This window comes from Euphorbia lathyris, chromosome 3 (assembly GCF_963576675.1).
Source record: "Euphorbia lathyris chromosome 3, ddEupLath1.1, whole genome shotgun sequence".
Classification (NCBI taxonomy): domain Eukaryota; kingdom Viridiplantae; phylum Streptophyta; class Magnoliopsida; order Malpighiales; family Euphorbiaceae; genus Euphorbia; species Euphorbia lathyris.
In genome coordinates, this window is record NC_088912.1 from 38792480 (window position 1) to 38817335 (window position 24856).

Here is a 24856-nt window from a genome sequence, read left to right on the forward strand (position 1 = left end):
CTTCCTATTTAATTCATGGGTACCCACGGGTACCCTTACCCGTTAAGAGTTAATAAATAAAATAAAAAATATTACAAATTTAACAAAGTATAAATTTAATAAATCATCCATCAAAAAATTGAACCTTAATCAATAAGAATAAAGCAACTTAGTGGTATCACTCAATGGTTGAATAACAAAAGATTGGAGGTTCAAATCTCATATCTTCGGTCTAAAAAATAATAATCTTCTTTAATATATAAAGAGTTATAACGGGTAACGGGTACCTTGAGGGGGTATTCCCATATCCGTCCCATTACCCTAACGGGTAATGGTTTTGATCCCTTACCCATCTCTTACCCTTTTATACAGAGTACACGTAGTTCCATTAGAGTCGGATAATACCGGATACCCACGATGGATGAGTATGATCCGGTTCGGTTTGGTTCTATTCCAAACCAAATTAAAGATAATTAAATAATGTTTTCTGAAATATTTCTCTTAATTTTAGAATATTTTACATTTAATATTGGGTTAGCAGAAGTTATTTCAACTCAAAGAAAAGAATAGGATCTTCCACCGGAGCGGTAAGAAGCTCTGCCTACCTATTATGCGTTTGCCCAACCTTTATCTAATTCCAATGTAAACTTATAATGTTCACCGGTTTGAGGTTCGATTCTCCACTCCGTTAAAATTTAACCCTCAATTGGTAGGTAATTTGTAAATTCCACTGTAAACCTTCATCGAAGTCTGTGATTTGCTCTGATCTTGAGAATGGATAGACCTACCCTTATCTAAACTTTTACTCACCAAAAATAAATCATAAAAATATCAAACATTAATGCTCCTTTCTTTCTTTTCTTATAATGTTACTCGAATTCTTTGTTTTTTTGTTTATAAATTATACAACATCTCAAATAATAATTCTAAATTAATTTAAGTTTTTTTTAATAACCAAATAGTATTCTAATTCTAATAATACTTTAATTCCTTTATCTTGAATTTTATATCTATTAGCTTATTTTTAATATTCAAATAATACTTTAATTCGGTTTTTAAGTTTTTTCGGTTTATACCTGAACCAAATCGAACCGAACCAAAAACTGAAGTTGCACAAAAATGAGAACCAAACTGAATTAAATTACAATTTGGTTCAGTTTGTGTAACACCCTGATCCAATACCATGTAGATATTGTCCGTTCTGACCCAAATCCAACACATTGGGCCTCACGGTTTTAAAACGCGTCTGCATGTATTGGATTCTCATTTTACTAATAAGCCTCAATCACTCCCTCTCCATTTTCGATGTGGGATTCAGTTCATTCTTGCCCCCATCGACATCCCTTAGGGTCGCTCCTTGCTCAGGCCTTCTACCCCGGTGCCACCCACTCCGGACCGGGTCGTTACATTTTGGTTCGGTTTTTTTAATTTTCAGTTTTTGATTCGATTTTGCTCACCCCTACCCATAGATAACGTAGTCATTGCGATCCCTACTTGTATCAAATCAAATACTAAATATATCATCCTTTCTTTAATTAAGGGCAAGGATTTTAGAGACTTACGTATGGGCTAATTACAAATCTAACCCAATTAAAATGGATCATTTACATATCTAACCCACTTTGCTTCCATTTTACTAAATTATACACTTTCAATAGATCGATCGATTGAATAGAACTAAGGGTAATTTTGTCCAAAATGGTTGACAATGTCTAATTTGGTAAGATAGAAGCAAAGTGGGTTAGATATGTAAATGACACATCTTAGTTGGGCTAGATTTGTAATTAGCCCTTTACTTATTCGACATGGGCTTGAAAGGGCCTTTTACTTGGCATAGTTGTAGAGGGTTCAAATGCTCTATCATAGTAAAACTGGATTCTATGGTTCGTACTGTGAATGGGATTTAGTGCTAGGGTCAGCAAATTTCTACAGAAGCAACAGAGTTAGCATGATTATGCCTGCAACAATTGGAGTTCAATATCTACTTCTCGCTTCTTACTCCCCGCTCCTAGGTGCTCTTTAAATAAGTTCGTCACTCTCTCTTTCCCTATTTTTCTTTAATGCTCGAAAGAAGCAGCTTTTGGGGGTTATCTCACTTTGCTTTCTTAACTTCTGTTTCAATTTCATCTCTTTTAGATTTAGCAACTTATTATGTTCTGTTGTTTTACTTTTATTACTTGTAGGGGCTTCCAGGATTGGGTTTCTGCCACTTCTGACCCAGAAAAGGAAATTGGGAATTGGGTCTGCAAAGAAAATGGCTTGGAGTTTGGAGAAATGTGACCATGACGTTGACAACAAGCTGAAGAAGATGGTTCGCCCCGCCACTGAACTCTATGCCGAGGAAGCAGTTCAAGCCCTCAAAGCTGGGAAGGTCGTTGCCGTGCCCACAGATACACTTTATGGATTTGCCTGCGATGCTTGGTATGCCATTTTAATGCTCTTTGTTCTTTATTTTGGGTTAATTCCTCAATTTGTATTTTGTTGTTTCATAGAGATAATTGGTAGTTTTACTTAGGTGCTCTCTGTGTTTTCTTTGTTTTGTACAGATGACCTGAGGTTTTGGTTTAGTACTGTTAGGCCTTTTTGAACGATCTTTTGCTTATGATGAGTAAGTAATTGATAAATGCTTGTAAAATTGTGAGGATGATTTTGAAAACAATGAAGATTATGTAATGAATGGAGGAGTCAATTGTTAATGAAATGGCCAGTAGTTGTCCAGTTGTCCTGCATATCAGTATACCACAAGTACATCTAGATTTTCCTTTTTAACTAATACATATTGTTAAACACATACCTAATCCTTGTTTTGGGTTCTTAGACAGTGTACAAACCAGTAAATTGTAATGGCCTAATGCATATAGAGCCCCTTCAAGTTGATCATAAAAATCGATTGCTCCCCGGACTTTAAAATTGACCGATTAACTCCTTAAACTTACTTAAAATGACCTATCGGCCCCTTGAACTTGCTTAAATATGATGCGTGTTTCAACTCGTCCAAATCTCCACTTCCTCTGTCACGAAGGATGTAGGAAGCATCAATGCAGGTACTCATATGGTGCGGTTGTACGGCAACTGACCTTTTAAAAAAATATGAGACGGGTACAGTGGGGACACGCCAAGTTTATATATATATATATATATATATATATATAATTAGTCCCTACATTTTTACCTAACACATTGTTTTGTCCTCATATCTTAATAATACATTATAAAGTCCTATAACTTTTGTTCTATTCAACTGTTTCATCTCTCAAAGATTTGAAACATTAAACAGTTTAGTCTCTCTATAAGGGATTAAACTATTGAATAGAACAAAAGTTAAGGACCTTATAATGTATTATTACAATATGAGGACTAAATAGTGTGTTAAGTAAAATATAGGGACTAATAAATTATTTTCCATATATACATATAAATTAATTTTGATGTGTCTTGACTTGCGATTCTCAATCACAGATCGTGTAGGTTAGGTTTTTGTTTAACTTCTAATTTGATTTGCTTTTTTGTGTTTTAGGTTTTTTTTTTTTTTTTGAAGTTTTAGCTATGAAGCACCGATACTTCCCGGAGGTCACCGTACGCGTATCCGATACTCCGGGTGCGGGGATTCGCGGGGATACGTACGGGATTCGCCTGGGAAGTATCCCCTTTTTTCTTTTTCTTTTTAAATGAGGGGATACGCGGGGACACTTCGGGGACACGTCGGGGATACTTCGGGGATACTTTAGGGGTTTTTTTTAAAAAACTTTGAAAGTATAAGGGTTTTTTTAAAAAAAAAAAACTCAGTAAATAGAAGGATTAAAATGAAATAATCCAAGATTACTGGTATTTGTGGTTTTATAATGACTTGAGAGTATTATTTGTGTTTTTATAATGACTTTATGAATATGATTTGTGATTTATATATTTATGTATCTTTTTGAATTTTCATTATAAATGATATATATATTATTAATTATATATAAAATTTGCCGTATCCCCGCCGTACCCGTATCTCATATTTTTTAGAAATGCCGTTTGCCGTACCCGTACGCATACCCGCACCCGTATGCGTACCCGTATCGGTGCTTCATAGAGTTTTAGATCTTAATTTCTTTTCTTTACATAAAAAAGGTGTGGCTGCGACATTCTTTTGTTTAGATTTTGAATTTCTTTTATTAGTTTTTTTAAAAAAATATATCAATCCCTCTTTTTTTTTTTTTAATTAAAAAAAACCCCTCTGTTGTACCTAATTAACTCAGAAGCCGTGTCCTCAAAGTGTCCCCATATTAAAAAAAAAGAGGGAACACTTATTTTGGCATGTCGTGTGCGTATATGGAGTGTTTGACACTCGTACATTAACCTCCTAGAAGTGTCCGTGCTTCCTAGAAAGGACTTGGGGGTTAATCATATCACTTTAAGCAGTTTCAAGAGGCTAATATGCCATTTCCAAAGTTGGAGAGCTCATCAGACTTTTCTGGAGAAATTTAAGGGGGTAAAGATGTATTAGACCAAATTGTACTCAAACTTTGTTGATTCTTACCACATTCTCTAGTAGCATTAGAGGAAGCAGAGGAAAGACAAATCGTTCCCTCTGTTTCAGTATCAAACCCACAAGTTCCCCTAGAGTCAGAACATCTTTGGAATCAAGTGTTGGGATACTAAAGGAAAGTTTAATCCGATAACCCAATCCAAAGGTCCAATTCCTCTCAAGTTATCACTCTTATCATCCACTATAGTATAATGGGTACCATGCAAAATACTCATATACTTCATTGTATCAACCCAGGGAAACAACACAACAGAGAGCTATTTTTCCTTTTATCAGTCTTTCATGTTGTTCCATAGAGATAATTGGCAGTTTTATTGAGGTGCTATCTGTGTTTTCTTTGTTCTGTACAGATGACTTGTGGTTTTGGCTTGGTGTTATTAGGCATTTTTGAACGATCTTTTGCTTATGATGACTAATTAATTGGTTGAATGCTTATGAAATTGTGAGGATGGTATTGAAATGAAGATTATGCAATGAATGCAGGAGTCGATTGTTAATGAAATGGCCAATAGTTATCCTGCATATCAGTATACCACAACTGCATCTAGATTTTTTCTTTTCTATTGAGACATATTGTTAAACACATGGAACTGGATAACAGCTCTCCTAAAGCTTAAAATGAGGTGTTACTTTGACAATTTGACATTTTCTTGCCTTCCAGAATTGAAGAGAATATGAAAATGACAAAGATATCAAGTTATTTATGAAAACTTTGGAACTTCTTTAGCCTATCACAACATGGATTTGAGCAGTCCTTGAGGTTGGCCTCAATTCTGCTATATTTTGGGATGTCAGCAGTGTTCCTTTTCAGATTTTAGTATGTTACTGATCGCAGTTTCCTCAAATTTCAGCTCATCGGAAGCAATTAACCTTATATACGAGATCAAGGGACGCAAGCATACAAGCCCTCTTGCAATTTGTGTCGGGGATGTATCAGCCATAAAGCATTTTGCAACCACTGACCACCTCCCTCATGGCTTACTTGATTCTCTACTTCCTGGCCCAGTTACTGTTGTATTAAGTAGAGGTATATAATTAATATCTTCATCTTTTAAGAAGAGAGAGAGGTGAAATTCTAGTTCACTCCAGGAGCATACTCCCTTAGGCATAATGGGTATAATAAAAAAATAATAATATATGTTTTTATGTCTAAGGGAGCATGTGCTCCAGGAGTATAGTAGAACTTCTCGAGTGAGAGAGAGCAAGAGAACTTGATGCTCTCTAGTGTCTCTCTGATAGATGATGGTGCAAATTGATGATTTTATCTTCACTTTCTCAAATGACAAGTGCTTGTACTTCAGCGACTTGAAGATTTTATAACTAAAATTGTGGGATCTTTGTAGGGGAATCTAGTGCACTCGATAAGTCCTTAAATCCAGGATTAGACAGTGTGGGGGTCCGTGTTCCCGATTGTGACTTCATCAGGGTAATTGCTCGAGGTTTAGGGAGAGCAATAGCCCTGACTAGTGCGAATCTTAGTGGAAAGCCAAGTAGTGTTTCTATCAAAGATTTTGAGAACCTGTGGCAACATTGTGCACATGTCTATGATGGCGGTGTGCTTCCATCTGGTCGTGCTGGATCTACAGTTGTGGACCTGAGTAATCCAGGAAAGTACAAGATTCTTCGACCTGGAAGGTAAGCTTTTATTAAATTGTAAATATCTTAGTATAAGGGTAAGTTATGATTCTATAGTTTGTCACTTGGGTGTTGAAGTAGGATATTACTAATGAACACTTTGTTAGTAAATCCACATCTTAAGGTTAATTGTCTTGTGAATTTTTAACTTACCTAAATAAGAACAACCTTGTTACATATGTTAAGGGTGTTGGTTGCAGAAAGTAATTTACAGGAGAAGATCAAGTGAGGACATAGTGATTATTAAGAGAGTGCTAGAATTCTATACTACTGTTGCGAATTCCCTTTTCTGCGTACTCGTTTGTTATAAGGTTTATATCAGTTATCTTATCTTCACGGAAAATCCTTAGAATTGTCAATTTTGGTTTGGCATGTATTTTCAGTGCAAAGGATGAGACTGTGGCTATACTTGAAAAGCATTCTCTAGTTGAGGAATCAAGAGATGAAGCGTTGTAGTTTATACTGATGCGAGCCTATGGTGCTTGTGAAACGATAGAGTTACTGATGCACGAGTAGAGGAAAGGAAGGTCTCTCCTTTTTAGAGGCAAGAAACTGGCATTACTCGGTTGTGATTTGCATATGATTTGGATTAAATATATCTGAATTTTATTTATAGCTATTGTTTGTTTTAGTTTTTATTCGTATTGAGAAGAAAAAGGAAATAGTTGGAGATTGTATTTGTACCCACGAAATAGATCTTTGAAGAACAGTTTGGATTTTGAAACAAGTATTTCTTTAGGAACTCAACTTTGCCTGAGAAAATGTGCATAATAAGCATTATATGTTGATATATTTATTCAAGGATTTTCTATGATTGTTGGTCAATAATATTGTATTATATTTGATTGATTGAATATTCTAATTAATGTTTTTATTAGACTATCATCTCATGTTATAAGCCACCTTAGAGGATTAGACAAGTCAATAAACAGCTGCTTTCTGTCTTTAAACACTTCCAAGTCCAGAATCCTTCAGTTAAACATACATTATTGACTAAAATTATACCCTTACCCATAGTTATTAAAGGCGCAAGGCGCATTAAGACGCAGGGGGGTCCTGGAGCCTTGGCGCAAGGCGCAACTTAAGGCGCGCGCCCGAGCGACCCGAGGCGCACACAAAAAAAATATCATAAATTCATAATACTAGTCACAAATAATCACAAATAGTCAAATAACAACAATAAAACCATAAAATGCATGAGTTAAGTTCTAGTTAGCTACTAAGGCATGAGTTAACTGTTGCGATATGTGAAGTAAAAACTGTCGATCTTTATCTATCCATGCTTTTCTTTTATTTTCTAAACTTAAAAGACCCTAAAAATACCTAATCTTAAAATACCCTCAAAACCCTAAGTACTCTCAACCCTAAAATACCCTAAGGTAGCTGAGGCGCGCCTTGCGCATGGCTTAAGGCGCACCAAGGCGCACTAAGGCGCGCGCCTGACTGACCGTGCCCGCCTTTGGGCTCCAGAGGCGCTAAGGCTGGAGCCTGAGACGCGCCTTTAACAACACTGCCCTTACCATTTCAAAGTTAAATCTATTTCCATTTGAAAGCTAAACCCAAATTTGCAAACAACTAGGGTAAAATCATACCACTTTGGACATTAGTGGTAAAATTGTTTTTCTTTTTTTTAGAAAAAAGTGTTAATTCATTTCATTTGCGTTTGAAATGAATAACACTTTATTAATTAAGTTTTATGTTTAAAGTTGATTTTCTAATTATTTTAATTTGTTGAAACAAAAGACCTGTGTTTTTTTTTTCTCTTCAGAGGTGGCTTAATATTTTTAAAACTAATTTCTCAAAGGACTCCCACTTAATTTCATATTAAAATGAAAAGCATATAATATGATTTAGATATTTTCTATAAACAGCAGTGAGTCCTTGATGGCCGATTTGGTCAAGGTCAAAATATGCATGCTCAACAAAAGTTATAATATAAATCATGTTTTTCCCTTTCTTATTTTATTTCTATAATTCTATGAGATCATACAGTACACAACACATGCATATAATATTATTTTAATAATAATTGCCCACAAGACCAGCTAACCAGATCTCATTTCTTAATTATTCATTTTCTTATTATACCTATTTATTTTATGTACCTATGAAAATAAAAATAAAAATAAAACATGGTGTCAAAATTTGACTCATGGGCTGCACAACTCTCCACTATAATTTGGAATATTTGTTAATTAGAAAAAAATGTTTAAATATTAAAACAAATATTTAATTGGTTGAATGAAGATGATTTTCTTATGCAATATATATTTGACACACTCCTTATAAAAGATTATACAAATCTCAGGAATTCGAATTTATTTTATTTAGGCAAACATTTATTAGATGAACAATATGAATTTTGTTCACATGTTATGTTAACATCTAGCAAAGATGATAAAAGTTGGTTTGTTTTAATGATTCATGTGATGTTAGCAGTGGTTTTAAACGTGAATCCATATGTTTATTTTATTGCTACACATGTTAATGTCACTACTTCCCAACTATATATATCCTCATTAAAATTGCTTCTCATTTGAATTGGAAAAAAAATAAACAAACAAACAAAAAAAAAAATTTCAGTTAAGAATATATTCATCCTTTGCATAATATTTGTAATAAGTTTTATTATTTCTTACACAAAACATAAATTTGTAATAAATATATATTGTTTTCGGATCCATTTTTATTTTAACATGACCAAATATTATATTAACAAATATCACTATTTCCAGTTTTAATATTTTGAAAAGTTGACTTCAATTTAATATCGGACCATGCCAGTGAAAATTTAATGAAAATAAATAATATTATCACAATACATTCAAAATTCACTTCTATTTTTGATATCTACAATTAGATATATATACTTAGGAATCCATCTATTTAATAATCCTAAGAAAGTCTTAAAAATCGGTTTTAAGAGTTTTTTTTTTTTATCTTCTGGTTGAGAGTTAGGTTTTTTTCTCTCTTTGTTAAGAGTTTTACGTTTTCCTTGGGATAATAAGTCTCAAAGCTTTTTCTTTGATTTAATTATGTGGTGGTAATGGAGGACTTGATGGAGAATCTCTCTACTAGAGTCGAAGAAGCTGAAGAGGTTATCCTAGCACGCAGTCCAGTAACGAGGATAAGCGCTGCAACTAAATTTTTCTTACCAATCGTTCTATCCACTTTTCATCAATGCAACATCGTCTGGCTGAGATTTGACATCCAGTAAAGGAGCTCTGTATACAAAAACTACCATCTAATCGTTACATATTCCAAATTTTTAATGTTATTGATGTGAATCGTGTTATGGATAGAGGGCTTTGGGTTTATGATAGTCATCCTTTGGTTCTGAAGCATTTGAAGGAGGGGCTGGATCCTTTGACCATCGAACTCTATATCGTCCTTATATGGTTCTAAATACATAACCTGCCATTAGGTTATATGTCGATCGCAATGGGGAAGCAACTAGAAGGTTTTGTAAGCTCTTTTTTGCAGTATGATTTGAATAATAACATGAGAGCCTGTATAGCTACATGAGGGTGCGAGTAATGCTTGATACTCGTCTCCTCTTGAAACGTTGGAAGCGTATCAAAACAACAATCATGACGTCCTATCTTGTCCAATATAAATATGAGCGCTTGACCTACTTTTGCTACATCTGTGGCATGTTAGGGCACACTGATATCTTTCACCCTCTGCTATTTGATGGGTCTAATGCGCCTCTGATAAAGACTTGGGGTATGTGGCTTAAAGTTCATGCAGAGAATTTTTAGGGGAGGAGGTGAACATTGGCTACGAGGAATGGATAGGCAACCACTACTTACTGGTAAGGAAGGGAGTTTCTATTCTCCAGGGTTTTAGAATGTGGATGGTGGAAATAGGACGGTATCTCCTATGGATGATGATGGGCTTCACAACTAGGACAGTGAAGTAGACCTAAAAAATATTGAGGATAAGAAATGAAAGAGAGTGAAGGACTCGACCAAGAAAGCTTCTAAAGTAGGGTTCCATATAGTATTAATGGGAATCAAATCTTGAAAACTACCAATGATAAACAATCGTTCAGACTCGATATGGGGTCACGTCGATCACAATGATATGCGTTAGCTGGAACTGCCACGGTCTGCATAATCCGCGGACAATACTTACCCTAAAAAAACCTTTTTAGGAGCTTTGCATTTTTGCTTTATTATAGATTGATTAATCACATACTGTAATATTTATGTTTATAGGAGAGCAAGTGACGGATGACAAGAACCCGAATAGTTTTGATTAGCTTGATATGTATGAGGTAAGCATAATTATTTATATATATATATATATATATATATATATGTGTGTGTGTGTTTATGGATAATAATTACTTGAATTGAATAGTTTGAATTGTTGAATACATACATTTGTTGTGAAATATTTGGATAACATGAAAGAGATGGTTATGCTGTTGAGAGTATTGTCATATGATCAGTAAAGAAGTTTGAAATTCATAAGTTTTGACATATGAAGAGATGAGGTGTTTATGAACATGAGTTTGTGTTGGAATATATTTGTGTTAGAGTAAAACGTAAATAGCTAACTTAGGTGGATATGTTCAATGGTCTGGAGGTTTGATAAACGTGATCACATGCACCTGTCTCGGAAGGGAGGCGATATGGTGTTATTTTGCTCTAATTTGAGCTTGTATCTGTGTCCTGAAATAAGAGTGATAACAATACCGTGTTATTGAGATAATTATTATGAAGGTAAAATATTAGGGTAAATTACACCTATGGCCATTGAACTTTCCCATTTTAACAGTGTGACCACTGAACTTCAATTCTTAACGATATGACCACTGAACTTTACATTTTTAACACCAGTAGCCATTCAACTTTAACTAACTTCTCAAAATGACTGCTAATGACCTCAAAATGAAAATATTCAAGAATTAAAGTTGCTCAGAACGACATTTACCATGAAACCACATTTCTTATTTTCCAAAATCATATTCTTTTAGCTTTCTCTCTCTAAAAATTACTCTCTCTCCTAACTAAACAATACCTAAATTACCTCAAAATGAAAATTTTCAAGAATTAAAGTTCCTTAGAATATCATTAACTCTTTGAATTTTTTTATTTTGAGGCTGTCAATGGTCATTTTGAGGTGTTGAGTGACCACTGGTATTAAATAGTCTAAAGTTTGAAGGAAAAAAGGCAAACGTTTGGCAGCGGAAATATAAAAATTTTAACCTGTTTCCTTTAAACCAAGATCCGTTAATCGTTATTTCATATAAAGAGGGATAGAAGGAAATACCTTTCTGAAGAAATATCTACTGTTGCTAGCGAAGTGCCCTCAACTCTAGATCCGAGTTCACGAGCACAAGACAAAAACACAAGATCAAATCAATTAGAATTCAACCAATGAATATCAATCAAAATAGATTGCCTCTAATTAATCAATACAAGATCAAGGATAAAGAGAAAGAGATAGAATCAATTGAATGGAAGCAAGCGGTGGAAATCTCATCCTCAACAGTGGGGGTTGAAATTTCTCTCTCCTCGGAAGGACTAGGATTGGCCGAAATTCTCAGTTGCAGGGGGTATATATAGCCTCTCGTATCTAAACCCTAGTTAGATAGAATTAGGTTATTGAATAAGAGTTATATTTAGAATAATACTCTTATTATTATTATTATTATTATTATTATTATTATTATCTATAATTATATCTAAATATAAAGATAATAATAACTTATTAATATGATAATAATTAGAAGCAATTTAATCTCAATAAACCTCCTAACTTATCAACTACATCCTTGAACAGAATTTTATGACTATGGATTATGTCAAGTCACATATAGCGAGACGTTCGTTTTACTTGTACAGGCCGAGTTAACTCCAATTCGATAGGTTAAGTGAAATCTCCATTTCAAGTCTTAAGCTATCACCTTGCAAGGATTTAGAGTCAAGTCTTCCACAAGCGATCCTTCGATGTATCTCCCATTTATCAGGAGTGACAAATGCTCAATCCAGTGTTAACTATCATGCAATTACTTCCTGTGATACCCAACGTCTGCCATACACACCCCAGAGTCATCCCTGTTATGGATCGTGTTACAACAGGATCAAAGCATCACATTCCATAATCCAAAATCACTAATTAACATTCCTTTGAGTCTTAGGATTACTTATACCTATTAATACCAATGAGATGAAAAGATGACAAGGATAAGTCTACCCATCCTGTTATCTCAAGTCGGGCCCCCAATCCTAATGAACCCTTTCATTGGATCCATGTAACTGTCCAGATATCTACATATCTGAAGCTTGTGAGATCAGCTCTCTGTCTCGACAGAAAACATTGTTACATGCAAGTCTTAACAGTGTTATGTCAATCCCTATTCAAAACATATCACTTGACTTGGGGTGGTTTTAAGTTTATTAGTTTATTATAATGTTTTGTCTCACTTCATGCTTGTATGAACACTTTATAATCACTTTAAATAAACTTAGGGATTTCCTTTTATTTAGACTTATTTAGTTCTTTAAAAGTGGTTGCCTTTATACAGTTATGAAACCATATCTTATTAAAACAAATGACATAAAGAACAATTCATTTACAGTAGCTTTATATCCTGGAACAATTGTCTATAGGACACTTATCCCCAACATACTCCCACTTGGACTAAAACCAATTATTTCTGCAACTTATCCCAGTAGAACTCAAATGACGATCATGTACTTTCTGGGTTAAGGGCTTTGTCAACGGATCTTCTACATTGTCCTCTGTAGGTACTCTTTCTATTCTCACATCTCCTCTTGTAACAATATCTCTTACAAGGTGGTATCGCTTAAGGTAATGCTTGGATGCATTATGAGACCGTGGTTCCTTTGCTTGTGCAATGGCTCCATTGTTATCACAGTACAGAGTAATGGGATTTATAATGTCAGGCACCACACCAAGTTTGGTAATGAACTTATTAATCCAAACTGCTTCCTTTGCTGCCTCTGTAGCAGTGATGTACTCAGACTCGGTCGTAGAGAAATCCACGCATCCTTGCTTGGAACTCTTCCAACTAACCGCGCCCCCATTCAAGATAAACAGGTATCCTGATTGGGATCTAAAATCGTTCTCATCTCTGAGATGACTGACATTTGAAAATCCTTCTATTTTCAGTTCCCCTTCTCCGTACACTAGGAACGTGTCTTTAGTCCTTCTCAAGTACTTAAGAATGTTATTGATAGCATTCCAATGCTCATCACCCTGATTTCTTTGATAGCGGCTCGTTATACTTAACGTGAATGCTACGTCAAGTCTAGTGCAAAGCATAGCACACATAATCGAACCAATCGCGCTGGCGTACAGAATTACAACCATGCGTTTCTTATCATCTTCCGTTTTAGGACACTGATGATTATTTAACTTTACCCCATGTACCATGGGTAAGTTACCTCTTTTCGATTCAAGCATGCTAAACCGCTTTAGCACCTTTTCAATGTATGTAGCCTGTGAAAGACCAAGCAGTCTTCTTGATGTATCTCTATAGATCTTTATCCCTAGTATATAAGCTGCTTCACCAAGGTCTTTCATGGAGAAGTTACCTGATAACCATGATTTCATCGACTGTAGCAGAGCTATATCATTTCCCATCAGTAATATATCGTCCACATATAATATGAGAAATGCTACTGAGCTCCCACTAACTTTCTTGTAAATACAAGCTTCTTTGCAATTTTGTTCGAAACCAAACTGTTTTATGGTTTCGTCAAAACTCTTGTTCCATCTTCTCGATGCTTGCTTGAGTCCATAAATGGATCTCTAAAGTTTGCAAACATTGGTTGCATCCTTTGATGTGAAACCTTCAGGTTGCATCATATATACATCCTCAAGCAGGTTTCCATTTAGAAAAGCTGTTTTCATATCCATTTTCCAAATCTAGTAATCGTAGTGAGCGACAATAGCGAGCATTATTCTGATTGATTTGGATATGGCTACTAGAGAGAAAGTTTCGTCATAATCAATTCCTTATTTCTGACGGTATCCTTTCGCTACTAACTAGCTTTGTAGGTGCTAACCTTTCCATCTATGTCGGTCTTCTTCTTGAAGATCCACCTGCACCCAATGGGTTTTATCCCTTCGGGTGGATCAACCAAAGTCCACACTTGGTTAGTGTACATGGAATCCATTGTTGGTCCCTTATAACGTGACAAGTATAGTTCCAAGGGGGGGGATAGGAACTATTCAAAATTTTGTCCGTTTAGGCTGACTTCTTTTCTTAAGAAAAGGTTTACACAGCGGCGCTAAGTAATTCTAAGACACAAGCTTAGTCAACTTGTGACTAAGTCTGTTTCTTTGCTTGAGTCAGGAGATAGCACTTAGAGTCTATTCTTGAACTCAGCTTCTTAGTGCACTCAACTCAGCGTGAGTTCGTTACTTAGTCAGTTTTATAGCAAGCAATATATAAAGGAGTTTAAGGGTTAGAAATATGTTACTCAGCAGACTTATCCTGGTTCGGCCTCTCCGCCTACGTCTAGTCCCCGGAACTCGTTCCGAGCTTTTTGAATTCTCTACTGAGCTCTTTAAAGGTAGAGCACAAAACCTTTTACAATAGAAGCTGAGTATACAAGAGTACCTTCCTCTATACCTTTACTCACTCCTATATCTACCACTGAGTACTATAACCGAGTACTCAGCCTCTCCTTTCTATTCTTCTAGAAATGATAAAGTGTTTGTCCTAAACAACAATTGCTAAGACACTTTAGATGATTGAAAATCACTCTAGACTTTTACACAATAATTGGAAATTGGTGTAAGGTTTTTGCTTTGCTTTTCTCACAGAACTTCAAGTATGAATTTGGACAGCGTTTCGGCTAATTGAAGATCTGCATCGATTGAAGAAAATGAGAGGCCTTTATATAGTGACACTTGAGGCACCGGTAATTTCGAATTTCGAAATAACCGTTGGAGGGAAACGGCTTCCTGTCGTTGTCACTCAGTACGCGCTCAGTGTCGTTGGCCAATGAGATTCTTGCATCTTCTGTCCGTGGCAGTGCTCGGCAGCTTTTCATCCGGTAAACAGAATGTTTCGACATATTTGGCAAAGTCTTCCAGACAGCTTCCTGCGCCTTCTGAACTTTACCCAAAGTAGAAATACTTTGTCTAAAAGTTGGTTCTTGTCTGCCGCTGTCTTGTACTTCTTGTCGTTCCACTCAGTAGCTTCATCTTGAAGCAATTGAGAGAAGGCTTCTCGATCCTTCTTCAAGCTGAGCTTGTGCTTTGTACAAAACGACCGCGTTTTGAAATCTTGGGCCGTGAGGTCTTGATGTGTTGACTTGGGCTTGACTTCCACTTATGGGCTTTTAGACTTTATATCTTAATGTCTTATAAATCAATAAACTCAACATTAAACAAACACATTAGTATGAATAAATCAAAGCATTTAAATTTAATATGTTAGAATATTTTTTATCAATTACATAAATAATTTTGTCAAATCAAAATCATGTGGAAAGGTGTTTCAACAAACTCCCCCATTTTGATGTTGGCAAAAATATTCAGTTGGAGGAGGGTGATCGAGAGTGATATGAGTTTACTGGGAATTGAGGAAAATATGGTAGTGGATAGGACGGATTGGAGGGAGCGAATCTGTGTCACTGACACGACTTGACTTTCACGGTTTTATATGATGGTTCATGTTAGCCGACCCCGAATCATTTCGGGACTAAGGCTTTGTTGTTGTTGTTGTTGAAGAACTCAGTGTTGAGCTCCCCCATGATAGTTGACCTTATATTACTCAGGATACTCCCCCGTAAGGGTTGAGCCACTGATTTAGTTTTACTTTAAACATTTCAAGGTTTAATCAAGTAAGTCTAAGGTCAGTTTTCAGAAATAGGTCAGCTTATAAATCATATTCTTTTTAACTCAGTTTATGCGGAAGATTTAGATATCAGAGAGCGCTGAGTATTTCTTTATTCAATGTGTTTTAAGAAGACATGTAAAAGAGGTCAACTTATAGATCAACACACCATACAATCATAAAGCAATGTAGACAAGTAGCACAGTTGATTTAATGAAGATGCGTTAACTATTCAGCACAAAACATAAGTAAGCATCACATAAGATTGGTCAGTGTTGAAAAGATAGATGCATGCATAGTTTTGTAGTCAGGTCAGCACAACAAAGAATGCATAAGGGAAAGACTACAAGTTTAACAAAATTGAATCTAGTCAATCCTAGTCAAGCTATTTTTTCTTGTAGTTGAGTTGGGCTTCATTCTCTTTAGCTTTTCCTTTTCCCTTGAATTTTTGCTGACTACCTGAAGCTTCCTCTGAATGTTGAGTTCTTTGAGCTTGTTCTTTCTCCCCCATTTTTCCACCATCGACAGGAGGATGAATGAAGGTGTCTTCAATGGAAGCTTGAGTTAGGCGTTTAGAGAATGCCTTGATCTTTCGTGTGCTTTCATTTATGCCGTCAAAAATTGGAACACCATCATCCAAAATAGCACGTGGAATCCTGATAGCTGTGGCACTGAGCATACTCAGGATATATGCTTGAGACTTTCCAACTCAGTGTATACTGTCAGTGAGCATGGCAAATGCTTGATGAGACATCTTCAGTAAGGACGTGTCAAAATACTGATGTTGAGCATTTGAGTGGCGCACGTGGTTGAAAGTAACTCGAGAGTACTTCAGGATTTCGTTTGTCTTAAGCTGGTCAGTTTCCATCTCTTCCTTGCTTAAATTTAGCAGACGTACAACCTCACTAATTTGCTCAATGGAGCATTGGGAGGAGGAAGGGAGTTGGTGATTGGTTTTCTCTTGCTCAGTGTGAAGCTGGTTGAAGAGTTGATGAACTTCGGTAGAAGTTGCATACATTGTGTTCACAGCTGACAGTTGATGAATTTGACCCTGTAGGGAGTTCATGTAATTAACCATGGTCAGCTGGAGTTCGGCCAGCTTCGTTATTGATTCATGCCTGGGCTGTTGAGACTGTAATGAAGTCATGACACTCAGAAGATCCTTCAGACCTTTGATCTCTGTAAGAAGCTGAGTGACAGACGAAAGCTGAGTTGGCTCAACAGGAACTGACCCAGCGGCATCGGTACTTGTTTGATGGAGGTCCTGGAGGAGAGCTTGAGCTGAGTCAATAATTCTTCGACCAGACTCAGAGGCAGTAAGATAACTGAAGGATCCATTATTTGTTAGCCCAGATGCCGAAAGAGGAGTAGAACCGAATGGAGGCGGTGTTTGGTTCTGCTCAATATTAGAAGTGCCAGCATGATTAGCGGCTGGTCTTGAGTTCACATTTCCAGTTGAGGCTGACTGGATTAGATTCTGCACTTGGATTTGTGGAAGAGGATGATCGGCAGAATGTGTTACTTGCTCAGAGTCAGGTTGAAACTGACTGGATTTTGGAAGCTGAGGAAGTTCAGTATTGACCTGAGCAGGTATATTTCCTTAGCTTGCTCAACATGTTGAGGAGCAGGATCTTCGAGCACTTGCTCGGCATCATCTTGGCTTGGGGAAGCAATTAAGTCGGCATGTTCCTTAGGCTGAGAACCAGAGGCTTGATTTTCTTGTTGCTCTGGTGGAGACTCAATAGGGTTAGAGAAGAACCTAATATGCACATCAGATAGGTCAGTGATTTCATCCCTCAGAGGTGAGTCACTCATTAGGTCAATGACTGGGGAGCGATGTGCCTTCTTCTGAAGTCTCCTTAATTTCTTGGTCTTTGGAGGAGAGTCAGTAGGAATAGACTCAATAGAGTCAGCAGGTGAGGTTTCCCTTTGAACAGTGTGTTCCTTTTCTGTTGGCTCAGCTTCTTCCTCTTCAATCTCCTCAGTGTAAATTGTGCCATGTTGGTCAACATCTGATGGCTCATCATGCTCATCATCCACTGTGTCCTCATTATCGAACTGACCACCCAGTTCTTCTTCATCTTGTTCACCCTATGGTTGCTCAATATCATCGCCAAGACTTCGTACAAAGAGTGAGTCAGTGGGAATGACAAAGTCAGTGGGAGGTGCATTGATGGGTCTTAACTCAAAAGTGAGTTTCTTCTTCTTCCTCAGTGGTTGCTCATCAGCATCCTCTCTCTCTTCTACCTCAGGCCCAGCTTGCCTCTTGAGGTTTTTCGCTGACCTAGGTCCATCCTGACCTTGTTGAATTTGAGGCTTTGTTCCTCTGGACACAAATTTAAGCTTCTTTGGTGGAGAAACAACTTCTTTGGAGGGGCTTTGAACAGCTTTCCTCTTTCTTTCCTTCTTTCCTTTACGGGTCTGCATCCCATCGGTTTCCTGGACAGCGAATGCTTTCCCTTTCTTAGGCACAATTGGTTGATCGTAGAATAGACCAAACAGTGCAGCTACAATGATCTCTGTGCCCCAAGTGTGGATTTCCTCAACCAAACTCACCTTGTGATCTTTGAGGATCCTGGTAATGATGGAGCCTAGCCTAAGGGTTCCAGTACTTCTTTGAAACCCACCGATTATAAAAACAGGCATGTTTATCGGCGTATAGGTCAGCATGTGCCAGATGAAGCACTGCTCAAAGTTCGTCGCTGAGTTGGTGCAGTTGATCTTGGGGAAGATGAAATTGGTCAGTATGTAATGGGCCATCTTCTGATGCTGACCCATGGAGGTACTTGAAATTTCCCCTACATGACCAGGAGGTTTACAGAACTCAACGGAGTAGTTGGTTTTATCTTGGTCACCTGATTTACGAAGTATTGCTCCTTCGTTTTTCAGCTTGAGTAGTGAGGCAAGGTAGGCAGGGTTGATGAAGATATTCTTTCCTCGAACCCTGGTGACCATATAGTCCCGGTTATCATCGGTGACTCTTAGGTTAGCATAGAATTCCTTTACTAACTCGGGATAGGTAGCATCGCGAACTGAGAATAGCTCGGTCCAGCCGTTCTTCTTGATCCACTCACAGAAGGGTTGCTCAGCTTCCACAAAACCATTTGAAAACCATCTGGAGTGGTCAACCTTATATCCCCTCACACTCTCATAAACAAGAGAGTAGGTGCGTTCCACGAGCTTTTTCGCCTTATCTTGCTTTTGCTTCCCTTTCGAGGAGGTGGCTTGGTCAGCCTTGGTTTGCTTCCTCGGTGTAGTGAATTTTGAGTGGTCACGCTGAGTTTCTTGAGACTTGGTGGGAGTCTCACTGTGTTCCTGTTGAGCAGGGGATTGAGGGTTTTCATCGGAGCGATTATCGGTGTAACCGGCACCGGAGACATTTTGAGAATCTTTTGCTATGATTCTTAGAGAAGTTTTGAGAAGTTTGGGAGTTTTTAGAGAAGTGTATTTGAATACCAGAAATTTCTAAGCGTAAAGAGGTAAGAGTGGGAAATCGTCCACTATTTATAGAGGTTTCGAATTGATCCTAAGCGTTGAGGTGTCCGTTTGACCTCGAGATACTCAACCGACAAGGATTCTGGCATTTATGACACATTCGGCGCATGTATTTTCTAATTATTGCGCTTACGTCATCCTAGGTGGCTATTTAATTCGCGTGTTTTGCATTAAGTTTTGCAACGGATTTTTACTCAGTGTTAAGGATTCCAAACGTTTAAAGTTCTGAGTAGTCAGTGTTGCGCAAGGGATAATTCGTGTGTTCAATCACTCAGTTTAAGATAAACACTCAGCATGTATATTTACCCAGCATGTGATAGTTACTAATTTGGCATGATTCACTCAGCATGGTAATCAACTCAGCATGTATATTTATCACATATTATACTTGGAATTTACTGAAGAGGATTAAACATACCAATGGCTTCTCTAAGTATGTTGAATTGCTCACGAGCCAGTGGCTTTGTGAAGATATCAGCAAGCTGCTCATCCGTTGGGACATAGGTCAGCTTGATCTCTCCCTTGAGTACATGGTCTCTGATGAAGTGATGTCTTATGCTGACGTGCTTCATCCTGCTGTGCTGGATTGGGTTCTTTGATAGGTCAATGGCACTCTTGTTGTCACATTTGACTTTAATTGTTTTAGTATGAACACCATAATCTTTAAGCTGTTGCTTAATCCATAGGACTTGAGCAACACAGCTTCCAGCAGCAATGTACTCAGCTTCAGTGGTTGACAGGGCTACTAACACCTGCTTCTTGCTGAACCAGGACACAAGACAGTTCCCAAGGAAGTGGCATCCTCTTGAGGTGCTCTTTTGTTCAAGCTTGTCTCGTCCGTAGTCAGCGTCAGTGTATCCAATGAGTGTGAAATCATGAGTATTGGGATACCACAAACCTGCATTCACTGAGCCTTGCAAATATCTAAGGATTCTTTTTACAGCTATGTAATGAGATTCCTTAGGGTTAGATTGATATCTAGCACAATAACATACTGAGAACTGAATGTCCGGCCTACTAGCAGTTAAGTATAGTAGAGAGCCAATCATACCTCGGTACAATCTGTTGTCTACTGACTTACCATTTTCGTCAGCGCAGAGGACAATGTCAGTGCCCATAGGGGTAGATATTGACTTGCAATTCTTAAGTTCATACTTCTTCAATATCTCCTTAGCATACTTAGTTTGACTGATGAAGATGTCATTTTTCCCTTGTTTGATTTGAAGTCCAAGGAAGAAGGTGAGTTCTCCAATCATTGACATTTCAAACTCAGTCTGCATTTGCTTACTAAATTCCTTGCACATTGACTCGTTAGTGGCACCAAAAATAATGTCATTAACATATATCTGAGCCAATAGGGTATCTTTACCCTTTCTCTTAATGAATAAGGTTGTATCAGATTTACCTCTGACATAATTTCTGGTCAGCAGGAAACTAGTCAGCCTCTCATACCAAGCACGTGGTGCTTGCTTGAGACCATACAGAGCCTTTTTGAGTATATAAACATGGTTTGGGAACTTGGGATCCTCAAACCCTGAAGGCTGATTAACATAGACTTCCTCGTTTATAACTCCATTAAGGAATGCACTCTTAACATCCATTTGAAACAATTTAAAGTTCATATAACTTGCATAAGCACATAAAATTCTTATAGCCTCTAGCCTTGCCACTGGGGTGAAGGTCTCACCATAGTCAATACCTTCTTGCTGACTGTAGCCTTGAGCTACAAGTCTTGCTTTGTTCCTGACCACGTTCCCTTGTTCATCCATCTTGTTGCGAAAGACCCATCTTGTTCCTATGGTCTTCTGGCTTTTTGGTTTTGGCACTAAGTCTCATACTTCATTTCTTCTGAACTGATCAAGTTCTTCTTGCATTGCATTCATCCAGAACTCATCATACTCAGCCTCAGCGAAGCTCTTTGGTTCTTGAATTGAGACGAATGCTACGTTGCTGAGGTATCTCCTGAGTTGATTTCTTGTCATCAGGGTGTTTTCAGCAGCATCAAGAATGGCACTTTCTGAGTGTCCTCTTGGTATTCTGATCTCTTTTGGAAGATTGATGTCTTGAGCTGGTTGTGTTTCAACAATCTCTGCAGGTGTAGATTGGTCAGTGAAAACAATTTGAGTTTCGCTTTTACCTTTGGTCAGCCCTTGAGGTAGTGACTCAGCGGCTGTTTCTTGGTCAGCGGGTACTGAGTATGGATCATCCTCAGTCAGCTGCTTGTCTTTTCCTGCAGGGTTAGTTTCATCGAACTCAACGTGTACTGACTCTTCTAAGACCTGAGTTCGTTTATTGAAAACTCTGTATGCTTTACTGTTTGTTGAGTAGCCTAAAAAGATAGCTTCATCAGCTTTTGAGTCAAACTTAGCTAGGCTATCTTTGTTATTTAGAATAGGGTTAATATACATATTTGCCCTTACATTATCACGTTTAAACAGATATACCCTTATATCATATAAATCCATAAATATGCCCTTGAACTTTTCAAAAACAAACAAATATACCCTAATCTAACGGATTATCTATGTGGCATAAACGGTGTGCCACTTCAAGCCTTCTAACATATTCCATCACACACAAAAGAACTTCAAATCAAATAAGGACCTAATTAAAATTTTGACAGCTGTTAAAAAACTCTTTTTAATCAATTACATCTCTTGTGTGTTAATTTGGTTGCTGAGAAATCACAAACGGCAGACACGTTCTCCTTCCATCATCATTCTCTGCTGCGGCGGCCGATCTCCACTGTTCTCCATCCAAGTCTCTTGTTAATCAGTCTGAAAGGGGATTTATATGCATTCCCACATATTTTCTCCGTCGTCTGTTCATTCATCTCCGGATTTAGCAAATTTGCAATTGGATCGCCTGAGTTAGGAAAGGGTGTTAATTGAGAAGGATTTGAGGGAAGCTTTCACTTGGTAATTAAATAAGCCAAAAACGTTTTCCCTGAGCATGGTGTAATTTCTCCTTCTGTTCATCCCAAGCACTATCATGCGAGTTACCCCATAAGAATCTGCAATTTCATGTTGCAAAAAAAAAAAAAATTGGAGTTAAAACATAAAAGATTTGGGAATAAATATAAATCCCCTTATTGGGATGCTAATGAACAGGCGACATCAATGGATAACGATGGAGATTGGCGAAATCACCATGTCCACCATCTTTGTCGATATCCACTAAGAAGAACCAGATAATTTTTATACATGTGTTATGATTTTTTTTATTAGGATTAAGATTAGTTTTAATGATGTGTAGTGTGTTAATTGGTTGTATGTCAGTACAGTGATGAGTGGACTAATGGTGTTAGGTTAAATAAGGTTAGTCTGTTAGATTAGGGTATATTTGTTTGTTTTTGAAAAGTTCGAGGGTACATTTGTGAGTTTATTTGATATAAGGCTATATCCGCTTAAACGTAATAATACAGGGGCAAATATGTGTATTAACCCTTTAGAATAAAACATTTACAACCAAAGGCACGAAAGTATCGAATGTTGGGCTTTCGTCCTTTCCAAAGTTCGTAGGGAGTCTTCTTTAATATGGGTCTAACTAGAGCCCTATTAAGTATGTAGCACGCTGTGTTGACAGCTTCTCCCCAAAAGTACTTTGGAAGCTTATGCTCACTCAGCATTGTCCTGGCTATTTCAACCAAGGTTCTGTTTTTCCTTTCAACAATCCGATTTTGTTGAGGCGTTCTAGGAGCAGAAAAATTATGGTCAATGCCATTGGCTTCACAGAATTCAACAAACTATTGGTTCTTGAATTCTCCACCATTATCACTTCGGATGTGAGCTAACTTAAGGTCTTTATCATTTTCAAGTTTTCTTACTAAAGTTGAAAATGTCTCAAAGGTTTCATCCTTGCTACTCAGCAAGATGATCCAAGTGTATCGAGAAAAGTCATATACAATGACCAAGGAAAATCTTCTACCACCCAAGCTCAGCGGTTGGACTGGACCGAAGAGATGCAAGTGTAGTAACTCTAATGGACGCTTAGTTGAGACAATATTTTTACTATGAAAAGATTGTTTGGTTTGTTTTCCAGCTTGACAAGCGTGGCATAATTGATCTTTTTCAAACTTAAGTTCTGGTAGTCCCTCAACTAATTGATTTCTTGCTAATTTGGCCAGGAGGTCCATGCTTACATGACCAAGTCTCCTGTGCCACAGCCAGGAATTTTCTTCCTTTGACACTAAGCATACAGTTTTTGAAAATTTCTTTTCTAAGTTCAGCATAAAGACATTATCAATACGAGGGGCAGTTAAAATCAACTCATTTGTTTTACTCTCTAATATTTTACATCCAGTGTCATCCAATATAACTTTTCTCCCATTGTCACATAGCTGAGCTACGCTAAGTAAGTTATATTTGAGTCCGCTGACTAAGGAGACTGACTCAATAGTAGGATTACCACCAACGGTTCCTGGCCCTACTATCTTACCCTTTTTGTTGTCTCCAAAACTTACACTTCCATCTCGTTTACGCACAAATGTGATGAATTGAGTTTCATCACCAGCATATGCCTTGAGCATGCGCTGTCAATGTACCACATCTTTGACTTCTCAGCACACCTCAGGCTTACCTGCAATATAGCTAGTTATCTTTAGGTACCCAAGTCTTTTTGGGTCCTTGTTTGTTAGGCTCAGTAGGTAAAGCATCATATTTCATTTTATGACGACACACTTGGACAGTGTGTCCATTTTTCCCACAGAAGTCACAGCTGACCTTCCGTTTAGGATATTTCACTGACTGGTCAGCACCCCAGTGCTGAGCGTGCCAGCACACCTTTGTGGTGTGTCCTTTATTCCCACAGAAGTCACACTGGACATTCCGCTGAGGATTCCATCTCTGCTGACTAGTACTTCGGTACTGAGTGTTCAGAGGAATATTTCTTTTATTCGGAACCTTGAGTTGGTTCTGAATAGATGTGACATCCTTTTTCAGTTTCTTAGAATCTGATTGGAACTCGGAGACAAACTTTTGCATAATTTCTACGTTACTATGCAAAGTTGAGTTGTCTTGGAGAAGATATCGAAGGTCACTCAGTTTGACCTCTTCAATCTCGTCACATCGCCTGCTGAGTGCTCTAACCTTCTTGTTACACTTTTTGACAATTGTGTAGAGGTCACTCATGGCATTTATCATTTCATTTCTGAGTAAGGGTAGTGATATTACCTCAGTTGAGTGTGCCTCATCGTCAGATGCAATGGAGGGGTCAGCATGCTCAGAAACATAAGGCTCAGCAAGCTCATCTGCCATGAAACAGATCTTTGCTGATTCAGTGGTATCGTCTCCTGATGATGATGACTCATCACTATCACTCCAGGTTGCCACCATTTCCTTCTTGTTGTTCTTCTTTTCCTTCCTTAAGGTAGGACAGCTTGATTTGATATG

At 37.5% G+C, this 24856-nt stretch overlaps 1 protein-coding gene across 3 annotated transcripts; it reads left to right on the forward strand.

Moving 5' to 3' along the window:
* The first annotated feature begins 1826 nt into the window (after positions 1–1826).
* On the forward strand, positions 1827–6956 carry LOC136224587 (uncharacterized). 3 transcript variants are annotated; one of them, XM_066012954.1, is made up of 5 exons: positions 1827–1991; positions 2163–2400; positions 5362–5537; positions 5854–6145; positions 6529–6956. In XM_066012954.1, the coding sequence occupies exons 1-5, from the start codon at positions 1832–1834 to the stop codon at positions 6599–6601; spliced, it is 939 nt and encodes a 312-aa protein (XP_065869026.1). In that variant the 5' UTR covers positions 1827–1831; the 3' UTR covers positions 6602–6956. The 3 variants fall into 3 exon arrangements, with proteins under 3 accessions (XP_065869026.1, XP_065869027.1, XP_065869028.1); XM_066012955.1 differs by having other exon boundaries at positions 1849–2006; XM_066012956.1 differs by having other exon boundaries at positions 1849–2006; positions 2173–2400.
* The last annotated feature ends 17900 nt before the right edge of the window (positions 6957–24856 follow it).